General features: G+C 41.3%; 3 protein-coding genes across 6 annotated transcripts in view; 1 reads left to right on the forward strand and 2 right to left on the reverse strand.

The window, feature by feature from the left end:
- Window positions 1–2,440, forward strand: part of flnba (filamin B a) — a 67,050-nt gene extending 64,610 nt beyond the window's left edge. For all 4 annotated transcript variants that reach the window (XM_086150110.1, XM_086150111.1, XM_086150113.1 and 1 more), the window contains one exon: window positions 890–2,440. In XM_086150110.1, the coding sequence (XP_086006236.1) occupies window positions 890–1,077 (188 nt within the window). In that variant the 3' untranslated portion in view covers window positions 1,078–2,440. The remainder of the gene's footprint in view (window positions 1–889) is intronic.
- A 3,747-nt stretch (window positions 2,441–6,187) lies between these two features.
- Window positions 6,188–9,210, reverse strand: c1qb (complement component 1, q subcomponent, B chain). Its single transcript, XM_086150109.1, has 5 exons — window positions 9,074–9,210; window positions 8,405–8,558; window positions 8,000–8,231; window positions 7,447–7,567; window positions 6,188–6,604 (listed from the first exon to the last, which is right to left on the reverse strand). Exons 1-5 carry the CDS (start codon window positions 9,074–9,076, stop codon window positions 6,398–6,400), a joined length of 717 nt encoding a protein of 238 aa, XP_086006235.1. The 5' UTR covers window positions 9,077–9,210; the 3' UTR covers window positions 6,188–6,397.
- Window positions 9,211–11,151: 1,941 nt separating this feature from the next.
- Window positions 11,152–14,288, reverse strand: LOC147232939 (uncharacterized). The gene is made up of 7 exons (XM_086150125.1): window positions 14,133–14,288; window positions 13,675–13,805; window positions 13,507–13,569; window positions 12,593–12,746; window positions 12,290–12,430; window positions 12,011–12,137; window positions 11,152–11,405 (listed from the first exon to the last, which is right to left on the reverse strand). The coding sequence occupies exons 1-7, from the start codon at window positions 14,171–14,173 to the stop codon at window positions 11,271–11,273; spliced, it is 792 nt and encodes a 263-aa protein (XP_086006251.1). The 5' UTR covers window positions 14,174–14,288; the 3' UTR covers window positions 11,152–11,270.
- Between the last annotated feature and the right edge of the window lie 516 nt (window positions 14,289–14,804).

Genomic DNA, 14,804 nt, shown 5'->3' on the forward strand with positions numbered 1-14,804 from the left:
ATAACATTATTAATGAATAATGTCTTTGTCTCATCTCTTGACAGATGAGACAAACAGCCTTTTCTTTGAATTGAACAAAAAAAATAATCATTTGCCCACTGCAGGTTAAATACCCTGCATTCTGAATCTATTTTTCTCTCACTTAATCTTTTCGCCATTATTCCGTGTTAATTGACATGGGTGTGTCCAGGATTTTTTTTTTTTTTTTGACGGAGGGGTTTCAGATCAGGCACAGACTGCAGAAAGGGGGGATAGAATGTTACGTTCTAGGCACGTGAGAGTCACGATTACGTCGCCAGAATAAAAAAAAAGAAATCCTAATGCATCTCTGGTATTGTTCAGGGGCCGAGCAAAATGTGGAGGCGTGCCGTATCCGGACCCCGGGTCGTAGTGTTAGGACCACTGCTTTAGATTAATAGGATTCATGGCCTTGATGGATTTCAAGCCAATACCCTAATCGAAATAATCCACTTGTGTCAACACAGGAGGATGGAACTATTAATTTGATAAAACCTAAAGTGCAGCTGAATTGCATCAAACTACACCTGTTTGACGACGACAGTAATGTCTATTTGAGAGGATAACGTACGGCAAGAAACCAAGAGGAAAAACTAAAATACTTTATGGTTAAAAAGTCATTGTCAATAAAAACATAAATGGACATAACTTTGTGAGGATTTTGCTACAACAAATAGCCTTAGCAGGTATTTTGTGTAATGTATCAATCATGAATCCAGCATTTTGAAAGTTAAATTTGTGTCCAGCTTATATGGGAGAAAAAACAAAAAACTCCCACTCGGTAAATCCATCTTGTCTCATGAAATTATACGATTATATGAAATTATATGATATCTAATTATCTCCCCTGGTAACACCTTGTCCTCCCCAGGTAAGGACATGCTCCTGGTGGGGGTCCAAGGCCCTCAGGTTCCCTGCGAGGAGGTTCTTGTCAAACACCTGGGCAATCTGCAGTACAACGTCAGCTACGTGTTGAAGGAGCGGGGAAACTACCTCCTGGTTGTCAAGTGGGGCGACAGTCACATCCCCGGCTCCCCGTTCCGCGTCACTGTCCCATGACGCACTCACGACACCTGCCTCTTCGCCTCTCGCCCCGTCCTGCATCTTCCTGTCCCACTAAAGCCGAACTTCGTCCTCAGACAATTCCCGGACTGCCTCCCAAGCAGGGGGAAAGTGTCAGATCTTCACGACTCTCCAAAAAATTGAAAGGGATTTGAAAACATTTAAGAGATTGGTGTCCTGATAGTCAGAGGCCAAGACTTTGAAATGGCCCGATACAAAACTGACTCAGACGTGACCTGTTGATTGTTTGCCACGACAAAATGATTATTTGACAGATATTGCACTCGAAGTTAGTTTTGAAACTTGATTGGCAGATGTTTACTCTCGTGCCTAATATTCCCCACTTTAAACTCCTAGGGGGCAGCACATGCCTCCTTTTAGGCCTTGTCTCAACTTTTCATTAAGGTGTTTGACTCTGCTGTGGTCCAAAGAGGACGTCACACACACACACACACATGCACACGCGCGCAGTGAGGAAATAGGGCATATAAAATAGTCCGAGTCACACAATTGATGGAACGCTGTGATTTACACTAATTCACAATTGTCACCAGCTGCACTGGATGACTAGATTTTACATACACGTAACCCCCCCCGCCCTATTTTGGATGATCTCAACAGTGCTTACTTTGATTCTGACATTGCCATTGGAGAAATCCGGTGTCAGTTCAGTTTGGAATCGGCGCTATCAGACGGCACCGGGTTGTCAGCGTCTCTGGTAAAGTTGACCCTTTCGAAGTGCAGATGGCCCCGGGGTCGCCCTGCGACTGGAAACCGTGTGACTACTGATGATGCTGTTTTGTTTCTTGCTTCTTTCTCGCGGCCCCCGGACGAATTTTGCCGTACGAGAACGGCCCGCACACTACTGCATCCTGCACTGCACAGCAGAAAATCGAATAACTGTATGTTTGTAGAAATCCGCTCCCGTCGCTGCTCTGTCCTACCTGCAGCTGCAATGTCATGCCAGCAGATTTGACTTTTTTTTTTTTCTTCTATTGTCTTTAATTTTGTAGCTCCTTTCTGATCTGGTCAAGAATGAGAAATATCCAGCCACAGAAGGAGGAACATTAATTAATTTTTATCTTCTATCCACAGTATTTATGTACCTGTGAAAAGTCAAAGCAGTTCAAATTAAATCAGGTCTGCGCTTACATACATTTTTTTTTTCTTTTTTTTTTTGTTATTCCAGATTGAAACCGTCTTTGGGTTTTTTCTGGTCGCTGTTGCCTAATAATTACTGTTCATTTTGATACTGAAGGGATTTTGGAGGATTTTGTACTTGGAAAAAACTATGTGAAATTAAACCCTGAAATTATGTACATTTTTACAATAAAATTAACTAGAGTTAAGATGAAAGCAACTTCAATGTGTTGCCTTTTTTTTTTCCCACCCTTGGGAAGTTGATCAGTTGTGGTAGTTCCTCACAGCAGATAGATTTATTAAAAATAAATAGTAGCACATTTGAAATAAAGTAAGAGAACGCAAATACAATGGCATAGTGGTCACATTTTCTTTAAAAGATTGAATCAATGGAAAGGGCAAACAAAAAAAGTTGGAAATCTTCCCTGACACGCAATAAGAAGGTTTTAAGCTTTGGTTTTTTGCCTGGACTTTGCACGTTCTTCTATGTTCTTCTGCAGGTGTGCAGGAAGTAGGGGACAATGCCGCTGGACTGGCAGACCGGGGTGGTGATCCCCCTTTTTTTAAAAAGATGGATCAGAGTGTGTGCTCCAACTACTGGGGGACAAAAATGTGACAGTGGCTAAATTCAGCCCGTGTCTGTCCATGCCTTGGTTTCTTTCACTGGTTCCTCATAGACACCCTGGGAAAGGCCTTCTCTGTCCGAGCAAAAGTGGAAACCTGCCAGAAGACGGAAGAGAGAATGAGGAAGAAAGTTGGTCCAGAAGATGAGCAGTGACTCACAGGCCTTAAACCCCGCCATTGCTTCTCGTGTGGGAAGTGAACAACTTCGATTCCATTTTGAGAAATGAAGATGGTGAGGAAGAGGGACTTGTTTTTTTTGTGATCGATTGCAATGCTTTGGGTTTGAGGCTCAGCGAAACCAAAGGATAAAGACAAAGTGCACTATCAAAGTTGTCTCATTCAGCTTTTTAGTGAAAAATGCAGAAGGGGAACAGCTGAAATGTTTCTTTATTTTGGTTTCTGTTCTATTATGCTGACTTAAAAATCCGTTAATCTGAATTTGCTACTAAAAGACATCCTTTTGTGTGAAGCAAGAGGGAGAGGCCTCACACCCCTTATCTGTGTTTACTCATGAATTAGAAAAAACACTTAAACTAGGGGTGTCGAACATACGGCTCGCCGGCCGGAATCGGACCTCCTCTGAGGGACGATGGGTGATTTATACCGCTATCTTGATGGTCAAGGTTACTTCCCAATAAGGTGTTGTTTTTCCACACTCTTTGGAAGTGGGCAGCCAGGTGGGCTAGGCCGCGTCTTGGACCGGGCCTCGGGATACGTCATCGATAGTTCGAAGGGGTGTTTGTGGTTCTGTTGGTTTCATCAGTGCATGATCTCCAGCTCTCGCTGGAGCGCTTCGCAGTAGAATCTGAAGCTTCCGGGATGAGGATCGGCAGCTCCAAATCCGAGACCATGGTGCTCAACCGGAAACAGATGGAGTCCCCGCTCCTGTTTGGTAAAGAAGTCCTGCCCGAAGTGGAGGACTTCAAGTATCTCGGGGTCTTGTTCACCTGAGTGGGAGATCGACAGGCGGTTCGGTGCAACATCTGCAGTGATCTGTCCTGGTGAAGAAGGAGCTGAGCCAGAAGGCGAAGCTCTGAATTTACCAGTCAGTCTCCGTTCCTACCCTCACCTATGGTCACGAACTGCGGGTACTGACTGAAAGAATGAGATTGCGGATACAAGCGAACGAAATGAGTTTTCCCCGCAAAGTGTCCGGACTCTCCGTTAAGGATAGGGTGAGAGGTTCGGCCATCCAGGAGGAGCTCAGAGTAGAGTCGCCGCTCCTTCGCATAGAGAGGAGTCAGATAAGGTGGTTCCCCCGGGACTCCTGGACGGCTCCCGGGGGAGGTATTCCAGGTATGTCCATCTTGGAGGAGGCCACGAGGAAGACCCAGGACACACTAAAGTGACTATGTCTCAAGGCTGACCTAGGAGCGCCTTGGGATCCCCCAGAAGAGCTGGACCATGTGGCGGGGGAGAGAGAAGTCTGAGCCTCTGTTGCAGCTGCTGCCCCCGCGACCTGATGAAACCTTTACTAAAAGGTACCTTCAGCTGACAAACGTAGGGACAGCTTGGGAGCTGAGCTGCCTCCAGGGTTGAGGATGGACACAATGCCCCCCCTGATGAGGACGGTGCCCCCCTAGACGAGGAAGACTCTATTACGATTCATCTCAACATGTAAGAGCTGTCCAAGTGTTTCAAAATAAGACTTCCTGTGATTGTAAGGATGTTCTTACAGGTCCAAACACACTTGCAGATCCTTCTTTTTCTGCAAGTTTTCCATCAATTTTGTTCAGGAATAAAAAGGTTTTCAAACGTAGGTCTGTAAACCTCGGACTGACTTTGAAATAAACCCAACCGTCTTTGTCATCCGATTGATTTTCATCATATTGATGTCAGTGCTTGATTAAAAAAAAAAAAAAAATTCTCATCTGCACGCAGGGGAAAGTCCGTAGCCTGTATCTGCAGATGAGGAGCCAGAGGAGAAGTTTGATATTTCCCCTGTTGTCGTCCTGGAAGTAGGGCTGGAGGCTGGGTGGGTAAAATACTAACAGAGTGAATCTTTCAACTTTGAAATTGCTAAAAGTGAATGTCTCAAATTTCTTTGAATTCCTGTAGAACAACTAACGCAATAAGCTTGTCAAGTGACCTTCAGAGAATATTCAATGTGGAGCTTTTCACTCTCAGACATTAAACTAGTGGCAGTAACTGGAATACTAATATTAGAATACTTTCGAAATCCCCACACCAATGCAAATGCAATGTGAAGTTGGACAAATACCTGTTCCTTAACTCCCAACCCAAACCATATTTTTCACCAGGCGATTACACAGTGGATTATAGAACGCCGCGCCATGCAAAGTCGTCTGCGGTGATGGACACTTTTTCCGCCAGGAATGGTGAGTTCGGCAGTGAGTCGACTGAACAGTTGTTATTTCAGAACCCACAACAATTGTGATGGGGCTTTGAGTCTATGCGACAAAAAAAAAAAACATCAACCATGTTAATCTTGATTGACATGATGGAGCAAATCTCTCAGGTATGTTGTGTTAAAATGAAGTGTAATTATTGTTAACCTTATATAAACTACACATTAACTGATAGGCTTGGCATTGTTAGTCATGCCTACTACGAAGTCCAAATACACAGAAGACGGGCAGGAAAGAAGCGGGATGATTTATTTCTCAGTGAACACATTAGAGGGTTAAATCCATTCAGCTCACTGATGGCGAAACCACATTTGAATTCTGATTTAATTGTCCAAGCGATGGAGGCAATAAAGAATTACCACCATTGTTTCGTAGCAGGTGGTCATGTAATGTCAGATGAGAGTCCCTGGTGTTTGGGACACAAACAACAGGACTCTGCCTTTTCCCTCGATTATTGTTTACTCAGAGAGAAGAAACGTCTGACTATCAATTATCCATGACCTGGAAATCCTGGATGTGACTCATATCACCTTACAAACCCGATACCCCTCTGATATTAAACACCAGGTCAATAAGTTCACTAAAATTAATGCATCTCTGGACATTTCTCTGATTTCTCAGGACAGTGCCTTGTCATTATATATCGTTGAATGGAACAGACAAATGTAAATACATCAATGATTAATAGACTTCTATTCTGTCTTTGAAACATTCACTCGCAAATTAAAATCCTGACACATAAGAAACTCTGCTTTCAAAGAAACTAACTTGAAAGTGTTTATTAAAGGATTGTTTGATGGTTACAAACGCTTCATAATATGACAAAAATGTATTGGTAAAAACGTAATAAGCATGTGTGGACTTCACAGCCATAGATTTTTTTTTCCTAAAATTACTTCAAAACAACAGAAGCTGGAAAACCTGGATAAGAAACAATTGCTGTGTTTTGGATAAGTGATTAAACACAAGGCTCGTCGACATTTTATGAGCGTTTTATTGCTGCAGGCTGTTTTACACCAGTATGATGCAGAATTGTGGTACAGCAAATGCAGAAAATCCCCCAACAAAGTGATCAGGTTATTGGGTTTGAGGCAAATTGAGGGAAACAGCAGATCTGATAGTAAAACCAACAACTAAGGTGAGGTTTGAGTTGTCTTTTCTTTTCATTTTTTTTTTAATTTTATCTAATCGGTTGGGAAGATAAGGAAGCCACTGAAGGAATGACCCGCGCTGAAACTTGTCGCGATGTTGTTGTAGGTGGTGGCCTGTAACGACACCTCGTCTCCGACCTCAAGATCCAGGACTGCGGAGCCAGAAGTGACCAGGAAACCCTCCCCCATGTCGCACATCATCAGCTGACTGTCACTGCCCTTCAACAGTTTCAGGCACACCTGCCACACACACACAGGTCGGATGGCATCATACTTCAGTAGACAAAATAGGCGATGTCGATGAAAAAAATATTCACTCATTTTGTTTTGTCCAGTTTTCTAGCATCCTTGCTCTGTGCAACATTATATAACAGTGTCAAGGAGTCTATTATAAATAATAAAGGAAAGCTTGATGGAGCCAGAAAAAAATGTTTGTTGGCACAAGAGGAGCCATGTTACTCAATTTGGGTGTTTAAAATTTTGAATAATATGTCCAATATTCTGCCCTTGGGTTCTTTATAGCTTTAGAGATCATTTGGTTATAATCCAAAGGGATTTATCTATTTATTTACATGTTATGTAATGCTATACAATGTTTTTTTTTTTATATGCCATGTTTATGTTATGCAATGTCCTTTGGCATTTCTTGAATTGTTCCTGCTTGATTTTGCACTGCAAATTCACAATATCTATATTTTTAATAAAAAGTTGCAGGTATGGGTAGCAGGAAAAAATATGAGTGCAAATCAATAAGGACAGAATATCTAAGTCAACAAGAACTTGCAACAATTTTGTGGGAAACACCAGAAACTGACTGCAAAAATGTTTTTACAAGTTATTAAAAATTAAAAACATGCAAGCCAGTGATACCCCATGAATAGGTAAACAGTGTATCTAAAATGTTTTTATTTGCAAATCAAGGTTTGAAGGGTGATGCTCTGTCAGGTGTAGTTCAAGAGTTACGAAAGGCTTCTGTTTGTCATTAGAAATTTACCACGCCTAAGTCAGCTGTAACATACTTGATTTTACAGAGAATGCAAGATGTTCAAGCGAAGTAAGATTTTATGAAACAATCCACTCACCCTGCTCTTTGCTGATAAGTGGTAACTGAAGAAATAAACTCCTTTAATGGCACATACAAATATGCCATTTCCTGAAAGCGAGTCACCTTTCAACCGGGACTCCAGGTCAGGTTGAAACTCACTGTTGGAGAAACACACACGGAGTTTGACGGTGGTGTAAATACAATATCATGCATTGATGCACGTCGGTAGCATAAGAGGGCACTGGAGGATTCTCTTCACCCATCTGGTTCAAAAGGCAAATACTAAAACACTTTGGTAAGAAACATAAACATCCAAAAATTAGCCGCCGGTTACTTTAAGGGCAGCAAAAACACATAGACCACCAATGAGTGTAAAGGAACCTAGAATGAGAATAATCAAATAATCAAAATGAGAAACAAGTATTTTGACCCTGAAATATGACAAAAATATAAAAGAATAAAGAAAGGAAACCCATGACTAGTTAGGATCTTGAAACTTGTATCAGCTGTGAAATTGTGGTGCAATGACATACACACACACACACACTTGCATGTGAGCAAACACTTGCACGACTAACATACGCTCACACCTGTTGAAGATGATGTTGGTGTCCAGCTCTGGTGGCTGTGACAGTGTACGTTTGTAGGAAAAGAATGACGTCTGCTGATTGGACGGGTTGAAGGCTCTTCCCTTCGGCCCCCGAAGACCTGGTTTTCCAGGGGGTCCCGGCAACCCGTCGTCTCCTTTCATCCCGGGTCGCCCCGGGGGTCCGTGCGGCCCTTGCGTCCCCTTCTGACCCCGGAGACAAGAACCAGCCTCACCTGATGGCACAGGAACACAGTTCCTGAGAAGTTACTAGGTGGACCCCCCCGAAACTGGCTTCATGCGAATCACACATCCAGTTGTTTTTGTGTTGCATCATGTGACAACGAGGCCCCGTGGATGGTGACACGGGGAGAATGTTAGTGATCGGTAAAAGTCGGAGTGAGCTGACCCGTGTCTCCCTTCTCTCCCTTCGGACCATCTCTGCCGTTGGGTCCATGAGTTCCCGGTATGCCAGGAATCCCCGGTGGTCCGCCGCATGACTGTGTGGCCACTAGACTGACCTGAACCAACAGGAGGGACACTGCAGTACCACAGGTCAGCCACTAGGGGGCCGATACACATACACACACACACACACGAATGTCAGCATCACCGAGGATCGCTTACAGAGTGAAATGAAAATCTGTTGAAATTCTAAATGTTTGAATTGCAGGGATTTAAAAATCAAATATGGGCAGCTGAAAAGGAAATAAAGGTGCAACTTCTAATTCCTATTCGATAATAATATATTATTTTGAAATTTGAATTGGCTGGTCTCAAACCAAATTAATCTGCTTCGAATAAATGTGATTTCTTTAAATAATTTGACAACCCTAATTGCTTTGAGGTAAAGATTTGATGTCAAATGTTCTCAGATTACACACTCACACATACACAAGCTGATGCCATTTGAAAGCATATCACACATTTAACATACAATGTCATATAATTTCATTTATATTAGTGACATTTCAAACCTGGATGATGTCTTTCACCTGAGAAATAGTCTTTAAAATTGGACAGAGGTCCTAATATCAACACCGTATCAGTCTGAGATTGTAATGATTAAGAGTCTTACCATTTCACAGACAGGTCAGTGTCCAGTCCTGCGAGGGAACGATGATGGAGGAGCACAAGCTCGTCCCGCTCCGCTGTGAAAAAGATGGAAGTGAAACCGATTTAAGCTCTCACGGCAGCTGAGGGAGAAATAAAAGAAGCATTTTAGTTTCTCACCATTGAAAAGTCAGGGAAAAAGTAAACTGCTGCAGCATGGAGAAACCCTCAGTGATCTAAAACCAATGTTTTGAATATTTTGCAGGTCCTTCCATCCAGCTGCTAAACAAGTATTTTACACCCAGCTTTGCTCCCAATAGACATAATTCATTCCTTTATTCATAAATCCATCCACGTATAGTGTTGCTTTTGGAAGCAGCTGATATCCGCTGACAGCTTCCAGTTCTTGCACAAGAGTGGTTATATGTCTTATATTTTCTGATATTTTTGTGACCTTCTGTTTTAAGTTATCATATTAATTACTCAACTGCACTGTCCATTTTCTGTGTGCTTTAACATTTCCCTGGTGTGGGAAGATTTAAGGCACATGCTATTCTATCCTCAATAATCTACAGTTGATTCAGACGATTGATCCCCTCCTGCTTCTAAAAGATATGTCCTTTCCTGATCATTTTCGATCAATATATCAAGTTAATATTCCTTGTCTTGGGATCCCGCTGGAAACCGCTCACAACATTTTCAGAAAATGATGGACACAATATGATGAGCAATCAAGTCTGATTTCTTTCAGTATAGAAAACAAAAGCATTAATCTCTTTTGGCTTCCATGGATTAATTTCTATTCTTTCACACAAGTCTTATATGAATTTTGTATTTCTTCCGAATGAAGAAATATCAGTGTCAAATGGAAAAATGTTGTGAAGGTCAACCACCGTAGTGGCCTTGGTATGATTATATAGACATAGTGTAATGCCATGCAGTGTGTGTGTACGTTTGTGTGTCTTTGTCAAAAAAATAAAAAATAAATAAAATAAATGGTTGACATACAAGAGGCTGCATGAGTTGATGAAGCATTTGCTGCATTTTACTTTAAAACTTTGACCACCAAACACATCACAAACATTAGGAAGTGAAACTGTTTAATGAGAAGTCTGGAATATTTCCACCTGATGAAGTTTCGATGATGAGGCGTCTCTGAATGTCTTATATTAGAAAAATAACACATTTCCTTCCGGATTAACATTGTGTTCTGTTATTTCTTTTACTTCCTCTTTGTTTTCTGAAAAACACTGACATCTCAGTCCAAAGTTCTCAACCCAACTCTCATCTAAGTATCTGTTCCACATTATCCTGAATCTCTGAGAAGTTATCCAACAACAAATACTGTTGATATCCTGTTTGACAGTTTGACTTTTTCTCAGATCCGCTTTCCGTTTATTCTTTCTGACACTTTATTTTCTGCAGGGTGAGAAATTATCTCTTCTGAACGACTCCTCGAAAGTCACCAACACCTGCAAGTGAGAGCCAATGAACATTCTACTCTTCAGTTGACCTCCTTGGTTTGGGGTCACGATGTGGATGATGATGATGTCATTGTTTCACAATGTGTCAAAACCTTAATATAAACAAGTCAAGGCCACAAGGTGAGCCCCCAAACCCACTGAAAGTTGATTTGTTGACATAATGTGCTGTATTCCCTTTATCCATTTTGGCAGATTTAACACAAAGAGACCCAGGACTACCTTTGCAGAACCTTTCCTTGATAATCTTCAGAGCTGCTGTGTTACAGGAGTGACTACATATATTTTTTGGATACCTGAATACACAATAAGGTAATGGTTATTATTTTCCAAATTATTATTTAAAGCAACCATTGATGAAGCAACTGGATGAAATGATCTATGTCAGGAGCATCACACTTTACCAACTCTCGAGCAGGAGGTCAGGAGAGGATCCGGAACAGGTTAGAGGAAGAGATGAAAATAAAAACAAATTTGCAGTGTTGTGCCTTTTTTTTTTTTTTTTAGTGTAGTTTTTTTTTCCTTTTGTTATCGATACAACCTGTGTCCTGCAAATCTAACTGTCTTCAAGACTCAAATAGGAAGAACAAATGCATTGTGTCCACAAAACACAGATAAATCCTTTTTTTTTTCTTTCATTAATTCTTTAATTAATCACAGAAGTTTGATCAGGATTAATTCTTCCCTACATGAGCTCTTCTCCCCGTGCTTTTTGTTCTCGTGGTAAAAATGTGAGAACATTCAATTGGGCTTCAGCAGGAAGCCGGAGAAGATGCTGTAGCCACTGGGCTTCCCTCTCATCCCTCGATAGTCCAGAGTCTCCAGCCAAACTTCCTGATCCCTCGACAGGTAAATCACCTGGCTGCTGGAAGTCACCTGGGGAGACAACAGTGGAAACAAGATCACAGATGCAACCTTTTTAAAAGACAGAACTGATTACATTTGCGCACCTTTATCATTCAGTTCATTTTTATATTTACGCTATTGCTGCGTGTGTATTTGTCAGAATGGAATACTGAGTAACAAGAAAAAAATTATGACTTTTGCCAAAAGTTGCTTTCAAACATGAAAGTAAAAAACAAAACACAAATCTGTGTGGTGCTTTGGGCTCATCTAATGAAACACACACACACACACACACACACACACACACGCACAGACACACACATTCACATTTATAAATACACAGTATAAAAGATAAAAACAGACCCTGCGGCTGCAAGGGTCAAATGGCAAGAAAATTATGACAATGATGATTTATTTAAGAAAGAACATTTTACTCCATTAAAAAGATCCATTTCAAAGTAATTGATTATACGTCCCATTAATTTTTTTGGCATTACTTTGCCGCTGTCATCATGTATGACAGAGGATATTCACATTTTCCTTTTTTTTTTTTTTTAATTTCAAGATAACTAGTAATGATTTCGGTCTCCTAATTTGATCTAATGATTCTGCCGCACAGCAAATGTTTTGACAACCTGTCTCCTTTGACGCCGGTGATCGCAGAAAGTTATCAGAGGGTTGGCATCCAGTTTCAAGACCACGCAGAGCCTGTCCTCCAACGAGGCGTGGTACACAAAGTAGTATGCTCCTGGGATGCGGCATCTACAACACAACTTTTTCACTCAAAGTTTTGGAAATGAGCATTTAACCTGCATACATTCATCGATGAAGCGTCGTGGTTGAACTGAATTGTAAAAAACACCTCAAAAACAACAAACGACCATCCTTTTCGGAGCAGAAGAAGGTTTCCTCACTTAAAGTGACCACTTGTGACATTGTAGTCGTTGTTGATGTTGGTGATGACCGTGAGGAAGCGGATCACGCTGGACCTTGATGGATATTCATTGGTTGCTCTGGCAACACTGAACGCTGCCTGCTGATGGTCCCCGGCAACCCTGAAGCAGCAGACGCAATCCCCAGTGTCCATTGAGAAAAATAATTTCAAAGAGAATTATCCCTGTTAAGTATATATACATAGATGAATGATTGTTTCTTTAAGGAATAACTGGGAAGAAAAATATCTTTGGTGTCTAAAATGGACAGCTGAGATTTAATACCCAACATCTCCTGCTTCACCAGGAGGTCCATCAGTCCCTTGTCTCCCTGGCGTTCCACGCTCCCCGCTCGGGCCCCTCTTACCAGGGGCCCCTATAGGCCCGGGATCCCCCCTCTCTCCCTTCTGGGGGCCATAGCTGCTGCACAGCACGGCTCCTGCAGAGGCAGAAACATGCTAGTTACTACAACATGGATACTATACTATTACAAAAGGATGTTTTGTATTTTTATGTTGGGAAAAATGTTTGCCTCCTTTCTAGGAGCAAGTCCCTCTGACTTCATACACAGATGACACTCTAATTTACATTTAATGTAATTTACAAATTTGACCCATGTGAGTCTTTTTTATAACATTTAACTTAGCGCAAGTGGTTTGATGCAACTGCCAATCAGATCGTTCAAAATGCCCTGGGTCATTATTTCTTACTTGAGTTGAAAATTATTAAACACATTGTTTTTGAACAGTAATTTTCACAAAAATGAATTACCTAGCCATAAAATTCCATTCAGTTTTTCAAACTACAATGAAGTGCAAGCTGGATATTTTTTTTCTCCATAGCATTTTTAATTAGCCTTTGAGCATGTCTGAAATTATTATCACAGATAAACCAAAGCATGTAACATCCACTACAACTTATAATAAGTAAACATTGTGACTTGTGGAAAATGACATCGACCCAATGAGTCTCATTGCAAATTGACTGTTCCCTCGCTTACCAAACCCAAATTCAAAATTCACACACATGCGAAGTAATCCTTCAACCAGCCCATGTGCCTTCATTTCCCACCATGTTATTGTTTATTTTTACAAAACTAATTTAGACCAACTGCCTCCTATCAGTTTATGTGTCCGTGTGAGTGTGTGTGTGTGCGTGTGTGTGTGTGTGTGTGTGTGTGTGTGTGTGTGTGTGTTCACCTGGCTCTCCTTTCTCTCCTTTCTGTCCATCTCGACCATCTTTGCCATGCTGCCCAGGAAGACCTGTGGAAAAATGAAAGGTAATAACACACACACATGCACACACACACGTGCATCCGTGCAAATTTACACACACGTGCTGTATATTTTTATACTTGCATACTGTACCTGGTATCCCCGGGAACCCCGTTGTAGGGCAGGAGTCTGTGTTTTGGTTGTCCACAATGGGTATACCCACATCGCCCAGGTTTCCATTGAATAAAAGAAGAAAGAAGAAGCAGCGGAGCATGATGGAGGACCTGACCGGAAAAAGACGTATGACACTGAAAAAGTATCCTGACAAAGAAACAAGTTTAAGACCCTTAAAACACCAAGATCTCTAATGCACTGTGTTTTTGCTATAAATCAAGGTGAGACAAGTTCTTCATTCCCTGACCACAATCTACCACAGCGCTTACAATAACGTCGAACAAGAAAATCCCATTGTATTGCTCAAATTCTAAATTCTTATTTACATGAACAACAATAATTTGAAAATATTCCAACTGTGTAAGTAAAAGAAGATTTTAAAAAAGAATTGCTGACAGCTTCCATTGGTATATTCAAGAGTGGAGTGTAAAACTCACGTGAAAGAACAGACCGGCGAATGAAGTAAACCCATGGCCATTTTAAGGAAAATAAAATTGAAGCTCCGCAACCTGCAGCCACCAGAGGAGGAACACGACAGAAACTAACGTTTCAGCTGGTCTCACCACTTTCCAGCTCATAATCTGCGTAGTTCTGCATTTTCACACGGTTGGAAGCAAAGAGACAGACAGTATGACTGTGAGCCAGAAAAAGAATTAACAAAAGTCTGTCCATCTTTGATATTTCAAATTAAAAACTCTTCATGATGATAACCAGTAAAAAAAAAAGCCAAGAAATTGAACTTCCCTTCAAAAATATGCTGTGTGTAAGGACCTTAGGCTGGGAGACTGTCTTCTTGTTGCCAAATAAAGCCATATTAAATGCCACACACTACTTTCCTATATTTTTACCATTTTCCCCCAAAGCAGTTGCAATTGTCCCCAGGAGACAAATAAAGTTTTTGAATTTTAACATTAACATCATAATGAGCTCAGTGTCCTCTCTGATGTTGCATTGACATCGTTCAGAATTTGAAAGATGAATTTTCACCTCCCGCAGAAAAAAAAAAATTGTGAAGCGGCTATTAAAACCCCCAGTTCTGTCCCGTGCACCAAAACAACCTCAAACTTCCTGGGATATTTGTTCTCTGTGTGTTTGTATTCCTGTACACA

The sequence above is a fragment of the Fistularia commersonii genome, chromosome 7 (genome assembly GCF_037954325.1).
Source record: "Fistularia commersonii isolate RoL2024-O1a breed Wild chromosome 7, RoL_Fcom_v1.0, whole genome shotgun sequence".
Lineage (NCBI taxonomy): Eukaryota > Metazoa > Chordata > Actinopteri > Syngnathiformes > Fistulariidae > Fistularia > Fistularia commersonii.